General features: G+C 46.4%; 1 protein-coding gene across 1 annotated transcript in view; it reads right to left on the bottom strand.

The window, feature by feature from the left end:
• Positions 1–20,240, bottom strand: part of LOC115137248 (transmembrane protein 131-like) — a 94,965-nt gene that overhangs the window by 10,878 nt on the left and 63,847 nt on the right. Inside the window, 16 exon segments of the mRNA XM_065024694.1 lie at positions 5,779–5,985; positions 7,513–7,679; positions 8,536–8,651; positions 8,829–8,954; positions 8,957–9,452; positions 11,219–11,365; positions 11,605–11,790; positions 12,253–12,437; positions 13,859–14,003; positions 14,500–14,624; positions 16,582–16,651; positions 17,046–17,155; positions 17,411–17,480; positions 17,680–17,797; positions 17,933–18,002; positions 19,828–20,001. Of these exon segments, the coding sequence (XP_064880766.1) occupies positions 5,779–5,985; positions 7,513–7,679; positions 8,536–8,651; positions 8,829–8,954; positions 8,957–9,452; positions 11,219–11,365; positions 11,605–11,790; positions 12,253–12,437; positions 13,859–14,003; positions 14,500–14,624; positions 16,582–16,651; positions 17,046–17,155; positions 17,411–17,480; positions 17,680–17,797; positions 17,933–18,002; positions 19,828–20,001 (2,512 nt within the window).

The raw sequence follows: 20,240 nt of genomic DNA, 5'->3' as shown, positions 1-20,240 counted from the left end.
TTCTTTTCTCTCCAAAACTCTTGAACGTGCCGTCCTTGGCCAGCTCTCCCGCTATCTCTCTCAGAATGACCTTCTTGATCCAAATCAGTCAGGTTTCAAGACTAGTCATTCAACTGAGACTGCTCTTCTCTGTATCACGGAGGCACTCCGCACTGCTAAAGCTAACTCTCTCTCCTCTGCTCTCATCCTTCTAGACCTATCGGCTGCCTTCGATACTGTGAACCATCAGATCCTCCTCTCCACCCTCTCCGAGTTGGGCATCTCCGGCGCGGCCCATGCTTGGATTGCGTCCTACCTGACAGGTCGCTCCTACCAGGTGGCGTGGCGAGAATCTGTCTCCTCACCACGCGCTCTCACCACTGGTGTCCCCAGGGCTCTGTTCTAGGCCCTCTCCTATTCTCGCTATACACCAAGTCACTTGGCTCTGTCATAACCTCACATGGTCTCTCCTATCATTGCTATGCAGACGACACACAATTAATCTCCTCCTTTCCCCCCTCTGATGACCAGGTGGCGAATCGCATCTCTGCATGTCTGGCAGACATATCAGTGTGGATGACGGATCACCACCTCAAGCTGAACCTCGGCAAGACGGAGCTGCTCTTCCTCCCGGGAAGGACTGCCCGTTCCATGATCTCGCCATCACGGTTGACAACTCCATCGTGTCCTCCTCCCAGAGCGCTAAGAACCTTGGCGTGATCCTGGACAACACCCTGTCGTTCTCAACTAACATCAAGGCGGTGGCCCGTTCCTGTAGGTTCATGCTCTACAACACATATGTCAGAGTCAAGGCCCGCGGGCCACATCCGCCCGCAAGAAGGTTTTTACGGCCCCTGGGATGATCTTGATTTATTATTAGAACCGGCCCGCAGCAAGCCGGCAGCCCGCAGATCTTTTACACGCACCAATACTACATTTCCCACAATGCAAAGGTGACGCACCGAGCAGTAGGCTGCTTCATTTCAATATTTATTGGCACAGCAGTCGTCAGCATCACAGTAAAATTAACTTTCAGATACCCATCAAAAATGGCAAACGGAAGGTGGATACTGAGAACCGGGGTTTCAAACAAGGTGGGAGTCGGAGTATATGTTCACGAAGGTAGCTGGAAAACCTGTGTGTCTTCTGTGTGGAGAAAGTGTGGCGGTACTGAAAGAGTATAATCTGAGACGACATTATGAAACGAAACACGCGGACAAAAACAAGAATATGGACATGGAACAAAGGCTACAAAAGGCAGAGGAATTAAAACGAGGCCTCAAATCTCGACAGGCTCTGTTCAAAAAAGCCAAATCACAAGGCCAGGCTGCTGTCAAGGCCAGTTTTATTTTGGCAGAAGAGATCGCTAAATCAGCCCGGCCATTTACGGAGGGGGATTTCATCAAAAACTGCATGATTAAAAAGGCAACTCTTTTTAAATGTGAGTCTGAGCAGAAACACCATTGCCGAGAGAGTAGACCAGTTGTCCATCAATCTAAAAGAGCAGCTTGTGAAAAAGGGAAAAGATTTTATTGCATATTCCTTGGCTGTGGATGAGAGCACCGACATTTCTGACATTGCCCAGTTGTCAATTTTCATCCGCGGAGTGGACTCCAACCTAAAGCGTGACAGAGAGTTTTGGCTTTACGTCCTATGCATGGCACAACTACGGGGCATGATTTGTATGAAGAGGTGTCAAGATGTGTAAATGAGATGGAGCTGCCTTGGGAAAAACTCGTGGGTTTGACAACCGACGGAGCACCTGCGATGTGTGGACACAGGAGCGGACTGGTGGCGAAGATACGGGAAAAGATGCAAGAGGAAAACGCGACAGGTGAGCTGACAGCTTATCATTGTATCATACACCAGGAAGCGTTGTGCGGTAAAGCCTTGAAAATGGAGCATGTAATGAGCATCATCACGCGCACAGTTAACTTTATCAGAGCCAAAGGTTTGAATCACCGCCAGTTCAAGGCATTTCTGACGGAGTTAGAAACGGAGCATGGTGATTTGCCTTATCACACAGAGGTGCGATGGCTAAGCCAGGGAAAGGTGCTTCAAAGATGTTTCAGCTTCGTGAGGAGATTTGTCTGTTCTTGGACAGCAAAGGGAAAGACACAACACAACTCCGAGACGAAATGTTTCTGTGTGAAATGGCTTTTCTGTGTGACATTACGAGTCATCTGAATGCAATAAACTTGCAGCTGCAGGGTCGGGATCGTGTCATCTCTGATATGTACAGTACAGTGAAGGCATTTAAAACCAAACTGACTCTGTGGGAGACGCAGATGCGGAAAGAAAATTTGAGCCACTTTCCCAGCTGCCAGACCATGAAAGAGAAGCTCTCTACCAGTGCGTTCCCGAGCACACAGTTGGCTGATAAAATAGGTATGCTTGCCGCTGACTTTCGACGCCGATTTGCTGACTTTGAAGCACAAAAAAGCAGGTTGGAACCTCGGTAACCCATTTGCTGTTGACGTGGAAAGCTCACCACCAAACCTCCAAATGGAGTTGATTGACCTCCAATGCAATGATGCACTGAGGGCAAAATATGCGGCAGTGGGTGCTGCGGAGTTCGCCCGTTTCCTCCCGGCACAATGCCCCAGCTGCGCATCCAGGCTGCTCAAGCGTTGTCTATGTTTGGCAGCACATACCTGTGTGAACAACTGTTTTCTTTGATGAACCTGAACAAAACATCACACAAGTCGACTTACTGCTGAACACCTCCACTCAATTCTGAGGATTTCTTCAGCTCAGAGCCTTACCCCGAACATTGATGAACTTGTGGAAAAGATGGGACACCACCAAGTATCACCCTCAACCTCAAACAAGTGAACATTACTGTGCAATCACATATTTAGAGTTTTTACTCAGTTCAAGTTTAAAAGTTAAAATTTAATATTTGTTTTCACTGCATGTTACTTCTCCTTAAACAAAGTGTTGTTTTTGATTAATAGATTTTTGCACTTTATTTTTTTGTATTTCAATCCAATTATATTTTAAAAATATTTCAGTTGAGTGGATGATAGAAAATTGCTATTATTGCTTTTTCTTTGAAGTAAATTTAGCCCACTTTTGCTAAAATAGAAAATATAGTCTACTGATGGTGCCTTGAATACCGGTTTCTTTCATTTAATGTTCATGTTATGGGGATATTTATATAAAGGAAATTTGTCTTTTGTGTCTGTTGAAAATTAAAGATTACTGACAGAGCCATAAGAAAATATTGCTTTATTTATCTGATCATATTGTAATATATTTGTTAGGTTTTCAGTAGGTTCAATTAGGTTCACTAGACTATATGCGTCATTTAAAAATTTTTCAATGAACATTCGAACAGTCCGGCCCTCGTCTTGTAGCTGATTTTTTTATTTGGCCCTCCGTCCATTTGACTTTGACACCCCTGCTCTACAACATCCGCAGAGTACGACCCTGCCTCACACAGGAAGCGGCGCAGGTCCTAATCCAGGCACTTGTCATCTCCCGTCTGGATTACTGCAACTCGCTGTTGGCTGGGCTCCCTGCCTGTGCCATTAAACCCCTACAACTCATCCAGAACGCCGCAGCCCGTCTGGTGTTCAACCTTCCCAAGTTCTCTCACGTCACCCCGCTCCTCCGCTCTCTCCACTGGCTTCCAGTTGAAGCTCGCATCCGCTACAAGACCATGGTGCTTGCCTAGGGAGCTGTGAGGGGAACGGCACCTCAGTACCTCCAGGCTCTGATCAGGCCCTACACCCAAACAAGGGCACTGCGTTCATCCACCTCTGGCCTGCTCGCCTCCCTACCACTGAGGAAGTACAGTTCCCGCTCAGCCCAGTCAAAACTGTTCGCTGCTCTGGCCCCCCAATGGTGGGGCAAACTCCCTCACGACGCCAGGACAGCGGAGTCAATCACCACCTTCCGGAGACACCTGAAACCCCACCTCTTTAAGGAATACCTAGGATAGGATAAAGTAATCCTTCTCACCCCCCCCCCCTAGTAAAGGAGCAATATGTAGGGACCAGGGACAAAAACACATTCTCTAAAGTCAACCTGTGATCCTGTTCCTGTAGAGCTACCTTCCTGTAGGTTCACGCTCCCCGGTGGGGCGGCAGCTAGCCTAGTGGTTAGGAGCGCTGGCCCATTGCTATTAACTAACTTTCCCCCTTCTGACGACCAGGTGGCGAATCGCATCTCTGCATGTCTGGCAGACATATCAGTGTGGATGACGGATCATCACCTCAAGCTGAACCTCGGCAAGACGGAGCTGCTCTTCCTCCCGGGGAAGGACTGCCCGTTCCATGATCTCGCCATCACGGTTGACAACTCCATTGTGTCCTCCTCCCAGAGCGCTAAGAACCTTGGCGTGATCCTGGACAACACCCTGTCGTTCTCAAATAACATCAAGGCGGTGGCCCGTTCCTGTAGGTTCATGCTCTACAACATCCGCAGAGTACGACCCTGCCTCACACAGGAAGCGGCGCAGGTCCTAATCCAGGCACTTGTCATCTCCCGTCTGGATTACTGCAACTCGCTGTTGGCTGGGCTCCCTGCCTGTGCCATTAAACCCCTACAGCTCATCCAGAACGCCGCAGCCCGTCTGGTGTTCAACCTTCCCAAGTTCTCTCACGTCACCCCGCTCCTCCGCTCTCTCCACTGGCTTCCAGTTGAAGCTCGCATCCGCTACAAGACCATGGTTTGCCTACGGAGCTGTGAGGGGAACGGCACCTCAGTACCTCCAGGCTCTGATCAGGCCCTACACCCATACAAGGGCACTGCGTTCATCCACCTCTGGCCTGCTCGCCTCCCTACCACTGAGGAAGTACAGTTCCCGCTCAGCCCAGTCAAAACTGTTCGCTGCTCTGGCCCCCCAATGGTGGAACAAACTCCCTCACGACGCCAGGACAGCGGAGTCAATCACCACCTTCCGGAGACACCTGAAACCCCACCTCTTTAAGGAATACCTAGGATAGGATAAAGTAATCCCCCCCCTTAAAAGATTTAGATGCACTATTGTAAAGTGGCAGTTCCACTGGATGTCATAAGGTGAACGCACCAATTTGTAAGTCGCTCTGGATAAGAGCGTCTGCTAAATGACTTAAATGTAAATGTTAAATGTAACCGGGGCACTAGACTAGGGTTAAGGTGAAAACCTACAGGACGGTAGCTCTCCTGGAACAGGGCTGGAGAGCCGTGCTCTATGGGCACGTTTCTTGATAAGAGCAGTGCAGTGGTCGCTGCAGTAGCGAGATAGGGGAGTGTGTATACACCGAGTGTACAAAACATTAGGAACACCTTCCTAATATTAAGTCTAGCCTCCCTTTGCCCTCAGAACGACCTCAATTCGTCGGGCCATGGACTCGACAAGGTGTCGAAAGCGTTCCACAGGGGCGCTGGGTCATGTTGACTCCAATACTTCCCACAGTTGGATGTCGTTTGAGTGGTGGACCATTCTTGATACACACGTGTGAAAAACCCAGCAGCGTTGCAGTTACTACCATACGCCGTACAAAGGCACTTAAATCTTTTGTCTTGCCCAGTCACCCTCTGAATGGCACACATACACCATCAATGTCTCAATTGTCTCAAAGCTTGAGAATCCATCTTTTACGCATCTCCTCCCCTTCATCTACACTGATTGAAGTGGATTTAACAAGTGACATCAATAAGGGATCATAGCTTTCACCTGGTCAGTCTGTCATGGAAAGAGCAGGTGTTCCTAATGTTTTGTATAGTGTCTAGATAAAAGTGTGCTTGTGTGCGTGCGTTGTATATGGCACAGTGTGTGTGTGTGTGTTTACTGCAGTAGTGGGTCCATACTTTTCCTGGCTGAGGTAGCGCAGTGGTGTGGGCGGTGGTGCGGAGTGCTGGGGTCCTTGTCTCCCTCAATGCTGCTGGCAGAGCTCCAGCTGCCCCAGCTACCGCGGCTGGCCCGCACGCTGCCCGATGAGCTGCCCGAGTCTGAGCCCGACTCGCACGCCACGCGCCGCTCCGCGCACTTCCGCCGTGGCCGCACCAGACACACGCCTAGAACAGGAAGGAGGGCGAGAGATGTTGAGGACTGAGTAAAGCCCGTGGCCTAGCTGTAACACTCCAGTCAAATACACTGCTCAATCCCTTCAATGCCCCATATCCACCCTTTCTACGGTCCTCCCTCTTGCCCAGCTTCCCTTTTGTCTCCAGCTGTTGAAATAAAGTGTCGAGAAAGAAGGAGACGCTGAGGACTGTCCAATATTCAATATAAAATGTCAATCTATTAACTTTCACTCAGTCAGTTACGTCTTTAGCCATCACATTTAATTGGGAATTCCGGTGTTTCTGAAAATGTGACAAAACCGGATATGTACTGGAGTGTCTACCATGGCAATGTGTTGAAAAAGAAAAGGCACTGCGGCAGATACTTGGTCAGTCAGGTGTAAGTCTGCTTAGAGATGTCCAGAGCATCACAGACACAGCAGAGGGCTTTTAACATGATTGGTTTAGGTGAGGGGTCGGGTTGAAATTCAGGTCAAGTTAGTCACAAACTGACAGCGATAGTCACACAGGTTATCAAGTGGTTGAGGGGTGTAACCATAGATGTCGCAGCTTTTTGAATGTGTGTCTGTGTGTTGGTCAGTGTTTCCGTTATCCGCTAGCTGGCTTTTGGCCTATAAAATATGAAACCGGATGTGAAGTGACAAGTGTTTTCCGGCGAATTGCATTATGGAACAAACATCCGCGCGTAGCCCGCTGCCTTGCGTAGCCCCGCTGCCTTGCGTAGCCCCGCTGCCTTTGCGTAGCCCCGCTGCCTTTGCGTAGCCCCGCTGCCTTTGCGTAGCCCCGCTGCCTTGCGTAGCCCCGCTGCCTTTGCGTAGCCCCGCTGCCTTTGCGTAGCCCCGCTGCCTTTGCGTAGCCCCGCTGCCTAGCGCTGCCTTGCGTGGCCCGCTGCCTTGCGTAGCCCCGCTGCCTTGCGTAGCCCCGCTGCCTTGCGTAGCCCCGCTGCCTTGCGTAGCCCCGCTGCCTTGCGTAGCCCCGCTGCCTTGCGTAGCCCCGCTGCCTTGCGTAGCCCCGCTGCCTTGCGTAGCCCCGCTGCCTTGCGTAGCCCCGCTGCCTTGCGTAGCCCCGCTGCCTTGCGTAGCCCCGCTGCCTTGCGTAGCCCGCTGCCTTGCGTAGCCTGCTGCCTTGCGTAGCCTGCTGCCTTGGGTGCATTGCTGCGCTTATAACGTGTAGAAATAATAGTTGCTCAACAATTTAATCTAAATGTTGTGATCTGTTGCATCACACATTGTTATGTAGCCTACTGGTTGTATGAATTAGGGATCTATCATCCCACAACTGTCCCAGAGTCTGTTTGGAATTCATTTCTAGGAAAGGTGACCAATAGAATAGGTAAACCTTTCTACTGTGGGGGATAATAAATTGACAGGCTAGTGATTCTGTGGTTGGTTACTTGTCTTCGCTGAGGAAATGTAATTTCTCAAATGTCGGGTCAATAAAAAAGGTTTCCGGTCAAATGTCCCCCCGCCACATTTTCCTAACGGAAACCCTGGTGTGTATGTATGTACATGTACCCACCGTTCTGTTTGAGGGGGCTGTCGGGGCTGGGCTTCGGTGCGTCTGCTTTTCCTGTGGAGCAGCGGTTCCGAGTGCGGGTTCCGTTCATATTCTGTTGTTGTTCTCCCGTTCTCCATTCCGGTTCCCTCTCCTGCACCGACGTCACAACCACACTGTGTTCAGGTAGCCTGTGGGAACAGCGAAGACCATTGTCACTTTTCAATGTCGTTACATTTCACGCAGCGATTCAGCAATCAACAGGGTTACAGACCTGAACGTTCTACTATAAACGGCTGCTGGGGGTAGCTAATTAACGTTTTTTCCTTCAATTTAAATCAACCCCAATTCAAAATATTCAAATTCACCAACTCACAGCCCAGTTAGAAAGTATTATCGAGAGAAAAAAAAGTACTTTTGGTCAATGAACAATGGCCGCGGTGTGAATAAGGTGCATCACATCTGTGTGGGATGAAGATTGTCCTTTGAGTGATGTCAATTTCGTTCTCTATTGATTATTATTATTATTTTTTACAGATTTTCTCCTCAATTTCGTGGTATCCAATTGTTAGTAGTTACTATCTTGTCTCATCGCTACAACTCGGGGCTCGGGAGAGACGAAGGTCGAAAGCCATGCGTCCTCCAAAACACAACCCCAACCAAGCCAAGCCGCACTGCTTCTTAACACAGCGTGCATCCAGCCGCACCAATGTGTCGGAGGAAAAACCGTGCACCTGGCGACCTGGTTAGCGTGCACTGCGCCCGGCCCGCCACAGGAGTCGCAAGTGCACGATGAGACAAGGACGACGCTTGGCCAATTGTGCGTCACCCCACGGACCTCCCAGTTGCGACAGAGCCTGGGCGCGAACCCAGAGTCTCTGGTGGCACAGCTAGCACTGGGATGCAGTGTCCTAGACCACTGCGCCACCCGGGAGGCCCTTTTCTATAGATTTTACAAACGGAATTCTGCACCAAACCATTTGTCAAGACGAATTTCTAAGTGAGCACAGAGTCTATCATCTCTATCGACTTGAAGATGCCATGTACCCAGAAACCCGCTCTGTGTTCTTCTTACGACTCTTCTTTGCCTTGCTGTTCCCGGCTGGGACACCAGCCTCCGTCTTCTCTGCCTTCTTCCTCTGGATTTTACCATCCTCTCTGGTCTGGAGGGAGAGAGAAGAGAGAAATATTCAATTCACATTTCCACCCTGTACTGAAGTACTTAGCTTGCACAAAAAAAAATCTCTACAGAGCTAGAGTAACCAGGCTACAAGCATCAGAGCAAGTTATCAAATAAAACCAAGTAATAGGCAATTGATCACCCTGTCGCTCTCTCTCACCTCTAGCTCAGAGTTGTCCCTTTTCGTCGTTGTGTCCCTCTTCTCCACAAACTGTGAATGTGTACGGAGGCCGCACCCTTTTTCTGTCACGGGGCTGCACAGCAGGAGACCCGGTCGGGGCCTGGGACCATGGTGACATTGTCGGGGAAGCCGGCCTGCGTTTCCACGGGAAACATAACCGCCGCCAGCCCTTTGCTGTCCTCCCGCTGGGCGGCGCTCTGTGGTGGGGCTTCCTTAAAGTGCTGTGTCGTTTTCTTAACGTCGATTTGACAGAGGAACGTGGGCTCGTTGTTGTTGTTGCAGGCGTCCGTGCACAGGTCGGGTTCCAGGGTTCCCAGGTCGGGCGTTAGGTCTAGTTCCCGTTCTTCCTCGGTCGCCGTGGCGGCCGCCGCCGCTGTAGCGTAGGAGCTGGTTTTGTACTTGCCGTAGTAAACGGACACCTTGTGTTTCTTCTGCGGCTGGGAGGGGGTGGTGGAGGCACCCTTCTTGGAGGAGGAAGAGGAGGTGGAGAGGGGCTGGGGCCTGGGGGTGGAGCCGTTGGCCACTGCCGGGGAGCCACGCCCCTTTCCTTTGTCAGAGTTGTGGCAGGTGTCCACATATGTCTTGCAGCTGCCCTTCATTTTACTAGACATGGACAAAAACAAAAAAACTAGTTAGAGAGAATATGTGTAAACCCATAACAATGCACAACAATGGGTGACAAGCCTCATTTATAGAACAAAATCAGTTCAGATTTACGTAGATAACATACGGCTACTTTGACAACATTGTTGTACTGGAGTGTTATACCAAGAGTTAAATCAAGTACCACCGAAACATCTAACTTTAATAACGCTTTATATTGGCAACTAGAGGTCGACCGATTAGGATTTTTCAACGCCGATGCCGATTATTGGAGGACCAAAAAAAGCTGATACCGATTAATCGGACCATTAAAAAATATATATATTTGTAATACTGACAATTACAGCAATGCTGAATGAACACTTACTTTAACTTATATATTACATAAATAAAATCAATTTAGTCTCAAATAAATTATTAAACATGTTCAATTTGGTTTAAATAATGCAAAAACAGTGTTGGAGAAGTAAAAGTGCAATATGTGCCATGTAAAAAAAGCTAACGTTCAAGTTCCTTGCTCAGAACATGAGAACACATGAAAGCTGTTGGTTTCTTTTAACATGAGTCTTCAATTTTCCCAGTTAAGAAGTTTGCAGTTATTATAGGACTATTTCTCTCTATATCACTTGAATTTCATAGACCTTTGACTTTTGGATGTTCTGATAGACGGCACTATAATATTGCCAGCCTAATCTTGGGAGTTGATAGGCTTGAAGTCATAAACCAATCTGTGCTTTGAGCATTGCGAAAAGCTGCTGGCAAACTGAGGAAAGCACGGTTTGAATGAATGCATACGAGCCAGCTGCTGCCTACCACCGCTCAGTCAGACTGCTCTATTAAATATCAAATCACAGACTTAATTATAATATAATAATCACACAGAAATACGAGCCTTGGGTCATTAATATGGTCAAATCCGGAATCTATCATTTCGAAAACAAAACATTTATTCTTTCAGTGAAATATGGAACCGTTAGATATTTTATCTAATGGGTGGCATCCTTAAGACTAAAAATTGCTGTTACATTTCACAACCTTCAATGTTAGGTCATAATTATGTAAGATTCTGGCAAATTAACTCGTCTTTGTTAGGAAGAAATGGTCTTCACACAGTGCACAACGAGCCAGGCGGCCCAAACTGCTGCATATACCCTGACTCTGCTTGCATAGAATGCAAGTGGCACAATTTCCCTAGTTAAAATAAATTCATGTTAGCAGGCAATATTAACTAATGCAGGTTAAAAAAATATATACTTGTGTATTGATTTTAAGAAAGGCATTGATGTTTATGGTTAGCTACACATTGGTGCAACGACAGTGCTTTTTTAACAAATGCGCTTGTTAAATCATCACCTGTTTGGCGAAGTAGGCTGTGATTCGACGATAAATGAACAGGCACCGCATCGATTATATGCAACGCAGGACAAGCTAGATATACTAGTAATATCATCAACCACGTGTAGTTAACTAGTGATTATGTTAAGATTGATTGTTTTTTATAAGATAAGTTTAATGCTAGCTAGCAACTTACCTTGGCTCCTTGATGCACTCGCGTAACAGGTGGTCAAGCCTGCCACGCAGTCTCCTCGTGGAGTGCAATGTAATCGGCGTCCAAAAATGCTGATTACCGATTGTTATGAAAACTTGAAATCGGCCCTAATCAATCAGTCAACCTCTATTGGCAACCATATAAAACTGTTGATTTTATGTAAAAAATATTTGATTGGAAACGCGTCTCTTGTAAAATATATTCCACAGAGTCTTACTTGACTCCGTTGGGGGTGATGTTGACGGGGCCGTTGTCCCGGGACAGGGCAGAGTTGTGGATGCTCCGGGGGGTGGGGCTGGAGAACTGAGTCAGGATGTACTGGGCCTGGTGGAAAGCCATCAGACAAACACCCGCCAGGGAGAAGCTGAGAGGAGAGAGAGAAAGGATATGGCCGGTTATTCATTGGTGATATCAGTCCACCAAACAAATTGACAAAGTAGCAGGCACTGGTAATCTGGTTGGGGAGTCAAAGTCCATTGTCTTTCAACCTGAAACCTGTTTTGTTTCTGGGGGGATCATGAAGCTGTGTATGACATTGGCCTTTCACCACCCAAACTTAGCACTAAATTGGTACTGGTCTATGCGTCTCAGGGTGGCACTGACCAGGTGAAGATGAGGGTGACCACCCAGAATGTCTCCTCCCAGCTGGGGCCGGGCACCACTTGGGCACAGAGGGGCAGCATGTGGTGGGGCAGCGTCACGTTGAGGGTGAAGGGGAACGATGAGCCGCGTGACGTCACCAGGGTCAGGTCCCGGATCACCCAGGACGACGTGAAGTCTGGAGTGAACCTGGAGGAGGGAGAAAGTGGGAGGTGGGGAGAGAGAAGGAGAAGGTAGAGTAAGAACAGGAGAAAAAGAGAGTGATTAAGGGGGAAAAGAGGATGGTGAAAAGGAAGTGGGGGAGACAACCAGAGGGGGAAGAAAGAGAAAATAGAAGTTGAGACAGTGGGGGGGAAAGGCGAGAAGGAGATGAGAGGTCAATGCGCATTACAAATGTCAAAAAACTTTATCTTGATATGTCTCGTACCACAATAAATGATTTACTAAACAATACAATTGTCTGGATGTTTGCGTTCGGACAGAATACAAAAATGATCTATTTTTGATCTATTTTTCTTTCATTACTTTTTATGTACCCTTCATTTGAAAGTAACCTGACACATGCACACTACTGCTGAGTTAATACAAAATATGTTGACATAAAAAAGGTTCAAGAACAATCTGCATCCATTCTGCCGACATTTGACTCACGCAATGGTGATCTCGGAGGAGGAGTTGTGGTCCAGGCTGAAGGACCTGCACTGCAGCACCTCGAAGCCGAAGCCCTGGCACTTGTAGCCGTTGATGTTCATGGACGTGACCGTAAGGGGCAGCTCCCCGGCGTTCTCTACCTTGAAGCTCTTCCAGATGGCAAACAGAGGCTTGTTGGTGCGCAGGACCTGGGAGGTAGATGGGAGGAAGCATTTTATAAAGTAGCCAGCCACACACTCTTAAGAACAGTAGAGCAAGACAAGTGCTGAGTCCCAAATGGCACCCTATTCTTTTTATAACACACTACTTTTGACCAGGGTCCCCTACTTTTGACCAAATACGTCACTATACGGGGAATAGGGTGACATTTGGTATGTCACCAAGGATTAATTAGCCTTGGCAGGAGAACACACAAGATAAGGCATGCTTTATTGTCCGTTTAATAAAAAAGAAATCTGCTTTGTGCCATTAAAATGAGTTTATTAAAGGATATGACAGGTTGTACAGCAGAACTACCACCACTAATAGTAAGACAATGATTAAGTAGCCTAGTTTCAAATTCAAGGGCCTTATAATAGAGTTTGAAGTGCAAATTAACCTGAAATGTGTTGAATTCACTTTGCCATTACTATGAAGTACCATCATTTGCCTTGACTAATGAATTGTATTTGTAATGCATTTAAAAATGGACAAACATTGAATAAGATCTAGCTACATACAGTAAATACTGTATACTTAGGGCGGAGGGTACAACGCATTTGACGATATACCTTACGATATACCGTTATTCAACACAGACCGAGCCTCTCTTTCCCCGTCACTCAAGGAGCACATTTGTTGCTCCTCGACCAGGAGACACTTGCGTTTAGTCTGCATGCAGCAGAGCAACTATGTTGATGACAACGATGCTGTTTTCACTTTGCTTCTTAATATAAATCCACTAGCATTCTATAATTACACATAATTTGTGTTTCTTACATCTGCAAACAGCTAGTTTCTTTTTTTCAAACAGCTAGTTTTTCTTTCTTTTTTTAGCATATTGGGCCTAAATCTTGTTAGCCGCTAATGCTAATCGCTAGTTAGCTGGCTGGCTAGCTAGCTAATAAATGTACTGAGTCAGAGCAAATGTAATTAGCTATACAGCCTGATAATACCAGTGATGGTTTAGACCAAAATCAGCATGCTGTTTGTGCAACAGTATCTTCTAAATCAAAGAGGAATACGCAAAGCATGAATATCTTAGAAGTAGCTAAGTGAAAACATTTAACGTAGTCAAAGATTATAGATCCCCCTAGGAAACACATATCAACACTTTGGTTCCTACCCTGTCACAATAACTCCTCCCTGGCATTTTCATTTGTTGTCATGCCAAACACTGTATTCAAAGTGCCCACTATTATACTAGAACTATATAATTAGTTACACATTAGTTTTACACTAAATCTCAAGTCAAATTGCAACATCTGATTAAAAATAAGGCCTAGATTGTTTGCCCTACGTGGCAGTGTGGAAATTATTTTAAATAAGTGCAGGAAATAGATTTACATCTTCAGTGAGAGAAAGGTGGATAAATGACAAATATTAAAATGAACACAGTGGTTGGCTCACCATCTCGGCACTCCATGAGGGTGGACTGAGGGACATTAAAGCGTAATGAGGCTCCGGGGCCCGGCAGCTTGCCCCCCACCCTCAGCAGCTCCTTGGCCCCATGACCACGCACCATCACCATGTCAAACACTGTCAGATTGTTCCTGAGACAGAGAGAGACAGAGAGAGAAAAAAAGAGAAAGAGTCAGACTGTCTCTAGACTCAGCTCCCCGACTCGCACTTCCTCGCGCACCAACAGTAGAGTGAGAGACGACACTTGAAAATAATGGCAACTCGAGACTAGAGGGTCACCAATGCTGAGCGTCAACAAAACCGACAGCACATGGCACCATAATCAAATCTGGCAAACGTCATTAATATACCTGGTGCCATCTAGCTTGGCTTCATTATTGACCAAAACAACAACAATAATATCACGCACAAAGCTACGTGTTTGCATTGTACTGCAATAACTACTGTAATATCAGTGCTCATATCAAGATCTTGCATGCACAAGAGACTACAACTACCAGTATGCAACAACTGGGGAGGGGTACTGTTTATGTGGTAATTTTGCCTTTGTATGTACATGACAACATGAAAATCAGAAGACTATTCCTAAGAACGTGTCAAAATGTAGAGGTGTCAATCATAGTGTACCTGATGAGTAGGATGGTGGTGGTGGGTTTGTGTTCGGAGGGGGTGAACACCACAGCCACCTCCCTGCTCTCCCACGGCTGGAGGAGGAGACGCAACGCTCCCTCTCCCCTCACACTCTCCCTGCCCTGCAGACAACACACAGGGTTCATATATCACTGCATGAGCACACTTTATATATAGCGAGAATTATTCAACTGCGCTCTCCTGGACAGCTGAAACACTTGTGGGGTTGTCTGTATCAGGCATATCAAGAGTAGGAGTGCTGATCTAGGATCAGGTCTTGCCTGTCCATTTTGATCTAAAAGGGCTGAGACGCTTGATACATACAGCCCCCACTGGCTTTCATTCTCTACTAATCATGGACCGATTCAGACCTGTGACACCAAAGCCAATGATTAAAGACTGCATTGGTTTCCCATAACTAGAGCAGTGTTTCTCAATCCATTCCTGGGGGGGGGTGTCAGCACTAACTTGGATTCCCTAGGAGTGGATTGAGAAAATCTGAGCTGGAGTGTCAAAAGAACAGAATGACTAAAGTACATGCATCAAAATGCAATAAGGACCAAAGAATAACGCAATAAAAAGACAGCAAATGCTCCATGTTCGCTGCAAAGTCGGTGACTTAGCTAGGTCAATAAAATAGCACACTTGGGAGCAGTAAACAATGAGCTCTCAAAAATGTCCTGTCATTTCATTGTAATCCGTTGATACGGGGTGAAATTTCCCCTAGATACAGAACTAGGATCAGCTTCCCCTCCGCCATTCCTAACCATGGTTAACCATTAAATGGGGGAAAGTGTAGACGCTGATCTTGGGATTGGAATTGCCAGGGACCTCACGAAACAATATTATCACGATACACAATACTGTAAAGTGCATTTGGAAAGTATTCAGACCCCTTCCCTATTTCCACAACTTGTTACGTTACAGCCTTATTCTAAAATGGACAGAGATAATTTCCCCCCTCATCAATCTACACACAATACCCCATAATGACAGTGAAAAGATTTTCTTTAAATTTAAGCAAATAAAATAAAGAAAAATAAAACCTTATTTACAAAGGTTTCCATTGATCATCTTTGAGATGTTTCTAGTCCACCTGTGGTAAATTCAATTGATAAACGGAGCAAAGTACAGAGAGAGATCCTTGATAAAAACCTGCTCCAGAGCACTCAGGACCTCAGACTGGGTTGAAGGTTCACCTTCCAATAGGACAACGACCCTGACCCTAAGCACACAGCCAAGACAAAGCAGGAGCGGCTTTGGGACAAGTTTCTGAATGTCCTTGAGTGGCCCAGCCAGAGCCCGGACGTGAACCTGATCGATCATCTCTAGAGAGACCTGAAAATAGCTGTGCTGCGACACTCCCCATCCAACCTGACAGAGCTTGAGAGGGTCTGCAGAGAAGGGAGAAACTCCCCAAATACAGGTGCGCCAAGCTTGTAGTGTCATACTCAAAAAGACTCAAGGCTGTCATTTCTGCCAAAGGTGCTTCAACAAAGTACTGAGTAAAGGTTCTGAAGACTTATGTAAATGTGATCATTTTTTTTACATTTTTTTTTTACATTTGCAAACATAAAAAAAAAAAAGTTTGCTTTGTCATTATGGGGTATCGTCTGTAGATTGATGAGGAACAAATGTATTTAATACATTTTCGAATAAGGGGGCAACGTAACAAAATGTGTAAAAAGTAAAGGCGTCTGAATACCTTCCGAATGCACCCTATTTGTATCACGACTGTATTGAGATTCGATACTGTGATTTTATTGTGATTCGATGTTCCAAAGCTCACGTGTTTGCTGCAGAGAAACGAGAAAGCCATGAGAAAACACGTTTTAAAAAGAAGATGGAAAACAAGCTATAGGATGAGATATGCCAGAGTTTTGGCGCAGGTACAGCCGACTAGCATTAGTTAATGTTAACTACCTAGCAATATATATATATTTTTTAAAATCGCTATACTCCACTTTATTTCCCCCCCCCCATCCCTGCCCTACACCTAATACATTACAGCAGCCCCAGTCCCATAGGCAGACAGTGGAACAGACAAACTACATTTCCCAGAATGCACAGCATCCTTACCTTGTGCTCTGCATGCAGCAGAGTGAACTCTGTAGTGCTGATGTTGACAGAGAGGGGGCTGATATTGAACCTGGAGAAACAGGGGAGAGAGGAGGCCAAACAGTGAGACGCCTCATCAATAACACCTACAAGGGACACTCAGAGCTAACGGGTACTAAACTGCAATGTTCAAGGGGCAGTTCTGTCTAAAATCAACAAATATTTGTATGAACTGTCCACTTAAGGAGTGGGAAACTAACGCGAAGGAATGTGTTACAATGGTCTGAAGTGACTTCCCATTCCTTCCTCTGCGCTGATCTCAAAAAGCACTATAGGTGAAAGCAATATGGTTCAGTTGTTTCACTTCAGTGCAGATGAAGGAAAGGAGATGAGGAGAGGAAGCCACTATAGACTATTGAGACGCACCCAAGGGAGTGCATCTCCTGTGCAACTAATGTTGAGAGGTGGTGTCCTTGGGTTCGTACCATTTGGTGAGGAGGTCAAGGGCTTCCAGGGGAGCTGGGTACAGGGAGAGGGCTCTGATCTCCACACACACCACAGAGGAGGAGGGGTTCTTCAGAGTCAGCAGCTTAACCTGGGGGAAAGATCAAAGTTCAAAGTACATTGACAATTGTATTTGGTTTCCATGGCTCACAGCTGGACACGTAACATAACAAGACATTGCAATAGTAAAGCATACTAATGTTAAAAGTGTAGATGGTAGAGTTGCATTTTTTCATTTATTATTACAAATATCTCAAATCCTCCAACGGCTGCAGGTGAATTGTTGACTAGATGTACTACAGAGCTATTCAACTATTAGTGTGTGATAAAACCATGTTTGGGTTACCTTGCTTTCATTGACAGGGACAGCACCAAAGTCTAGAGGGCATGAGGTCTCTGCTGGTATTCTTGGCCACCTTTAGTGAACAGAAGAAAATGGGAACTGTAAGTGTAATGTGTGTGTGGCCCACCACCATTGGAAGTGATATAAGTGATTAGAAGTGTTACGAGTGACTAGATAATGTATAAGTCACTGAGGGTAGGAAAAATGCTGTGTGTGTGTACGAGTGACCAGACATAGAGTAAAGGAGGGAAGTGAACAGCCGTGTGTCTCACCTGCAAGCCAGCTGGTCTTTGCGGATTTGCCAGCGAGAGCAGAGCTCCGAGGCCAGTCTGCTGTCCAGCATCCAGGAGGAGGAGTCTGCGAGGAGAGAGCGCTGCCACTGGACACGACCTGGAAACACCCATACAACACAGCCTGAGTGGACCACACACCTGCACACATATCAGTCAAACACACACTGTACCAACAGCAGAGACCAATGACTCATGCATGCACGCCACAAACGTGCGCACACACACGTCTCACCTGTTTCTGACAGTCTGAGAGGACATAGTCGGCCACACTCCCCCTCTGCTTCAAACACAACATTACCCTGCTGGAGAGGGAACACACAAACACACTCCCATTAGAGAACACACGCCATTATTTTTGGCCGAATTTATGTCAGATCAATATAATGCCGCTTAACCATTTGTTAGCTTGCGCACACACGCGCGCGGAAAGGATTCAGACCCCTTGACTTTTTCCACATTTTGTTACGTTACAGCCTTATTCTAAAATTGATTCAATTGTTGTTGTTTTTTAGAAATGTTTGCAAATTAAGATTTATTTATTTTTTTTTACAACTGAAATTTTACATAAGTATTCAGACCCTTTACTCACTATTTCGATTGGGTTCAAGTCTGGGCTCTGGCTGGGCCTCTCTTGTATTGCACCTTCACCCCAGTCTAAGGTCCTGAGCGCTCTGGAGCAGGTTTTCATCAAGGATCTCTGTACTTTGCTCCGTTCTTCTTTCCCTCGATCCTGACTCGTCTCCCAGCCCCTGCAAAACATCCCCACAGCATGATGCTGCCAACACCATGCTTCACCGTAGGGATGGTGCCAGACTTCATCCAGACGTGACGCTTTGCATTCAGGGCCAAGAATTCAATCTTGTTTTCATCAGACCAGAGAATCTGGTTTCTCCTGGTCAGAGTCCTTTAGAAGCCTTTTGTCAAACTCCAAGCGGAGTGACTTCCACCTGGCCACTCCCATAAAGGCCTGATTGGTAGAGTGCTGCAGATATTGTTGTCCTTCTGGAAGGTTCTCCCATCTCTTTCAGAGTGACCATCGGGTTCTTGGTCATCTCCCTGACCAAGGCCCATCTCCCCCGATTGCTCAGTTTGGCCGGGCAACCAGCTCTAGGAAGAGTCTTGATGGTTCCAAACTTCTTCCATTTAAGAATGGAAGGCCACTGAAGAATGATGGAGGCCACTGTGTTCTTGGGGACCTTCAATGGTGCAGAAATGATTTGGTACACTTCCCCAGATCTGTGCCTCGACACAATCCTGTCTCAGAGCTCTACGGACAATTCCTTCGATCTCATGGCTTGATTTTGCTCTGACATGTACTGTCAACTGTGGGACCTTATATAGACAGGTGTGTGCTTTTCCAAATCATGTCCAATGAAGTCAATTTACCACAGGTGGACTCCAATCAAGTCGTAGAAACATCTCAATGATGATCAATGGAAACAGGATGCACCTGAGCTCAATTTCGAGTCTCATTAGCAAAGGGTCTGAATACTTATGTAAATAAGGCCTTTACATTTTTTTTTTATTCATTCGCAAACATTCCTAAAATCCTGTTTTCGATATGTAATTATGGGGTAGTGTGTGTAGATTGATGAGGAAAACAATGTATTTAATCCATTTTAGAATAAGGCTGTAACGTAACATTTTGAAAAAGTGAAGGGGTTTGAAGGCGTGAGTGAGCAGATGTTAAACATTAGTGTAGAGATCATAACAACAGACAGTAATAGTGTAAAGTGTGGTTATTCAGGACTGTAGTATGTAATAGACAGTTGTCTATGGCAGTGTTTCTCAGACCGGGGGTGTTTATCCACAAGGTATCTCAGCATATGAGTGCTGATCTAGGATCTGTCCATAAAATCTTATTCATTATGATCTAAAAGGCTAAACTCATCCTAGATCAGCACTGCTACTCTTTGTGGACACGGGCCCTGGTCCTGGAGTCCGAAAGTGGTGCACATCTTTGTTTTTGGCCTAGCACTAAACACCCGATTACACTAACAAACTCCTCATCAATCCTTTGATTAGTGGAATCAGGTGTGTATTGCTAGGGCAGAAACAAAAATGTGCACTCCTGGTCTATCGAGAGTATGGCGGAGTGTGTATGCAGACAGTCCCTGGGAGTGTTACCTTGGCCAGGGTGGAGTGAAAGTGGAGGGGTAGTTTCAGGGCCAGACCCAAGCCAGTGGTCAGGGAGAGGGTGGATAGCAGGTTTAGGGGCAGGCTCCTGTTGAGGAGCTGCAGGGAGAGGATCCGCCAGCAGCCACCCTGGGGCACTGACACTGCCCCGCTGAAGTTGACCACCTTGACGCACGGGGGACAGACTGTCAGCACAGACATACCGATAGCAGGAGATTCAACTATAACTACGCAGATCTCCTTCTCTCATATTTGAACTAGAGACTGATTTCAACCTGGGAAACCAGGCCTGTGAAACTTTGAGAGACTGAATTGTGCACCTGTACCAATATGTATAAAGAAACAAAGGCAATTTTACTTTTGCACATAGCTTTCGGGCTGAACTTTGACATTTCTATCGACCT

Source organism: Oncorhynchus nerka, linkage group LG11, assembly GCF_034236695.1.
Source record: "Oncorhynchus nerka isolate Pitt River linkage group LG11, Oner_Uvic_2.0, whole genome shotgun sequence".
Taxonomy (NCBI): domain Eukaryota; kingdom Metazoa; phylum Chordata; class Actinopteri; order Salmoniformes; family Salmonidae; genus Oncorhynchus; species Oncorhynchus nerka.
Note: the sequence above shows the minus strand (reverse complement) of the source record. Positions and strands in the feature narration are given on the sequence as shown.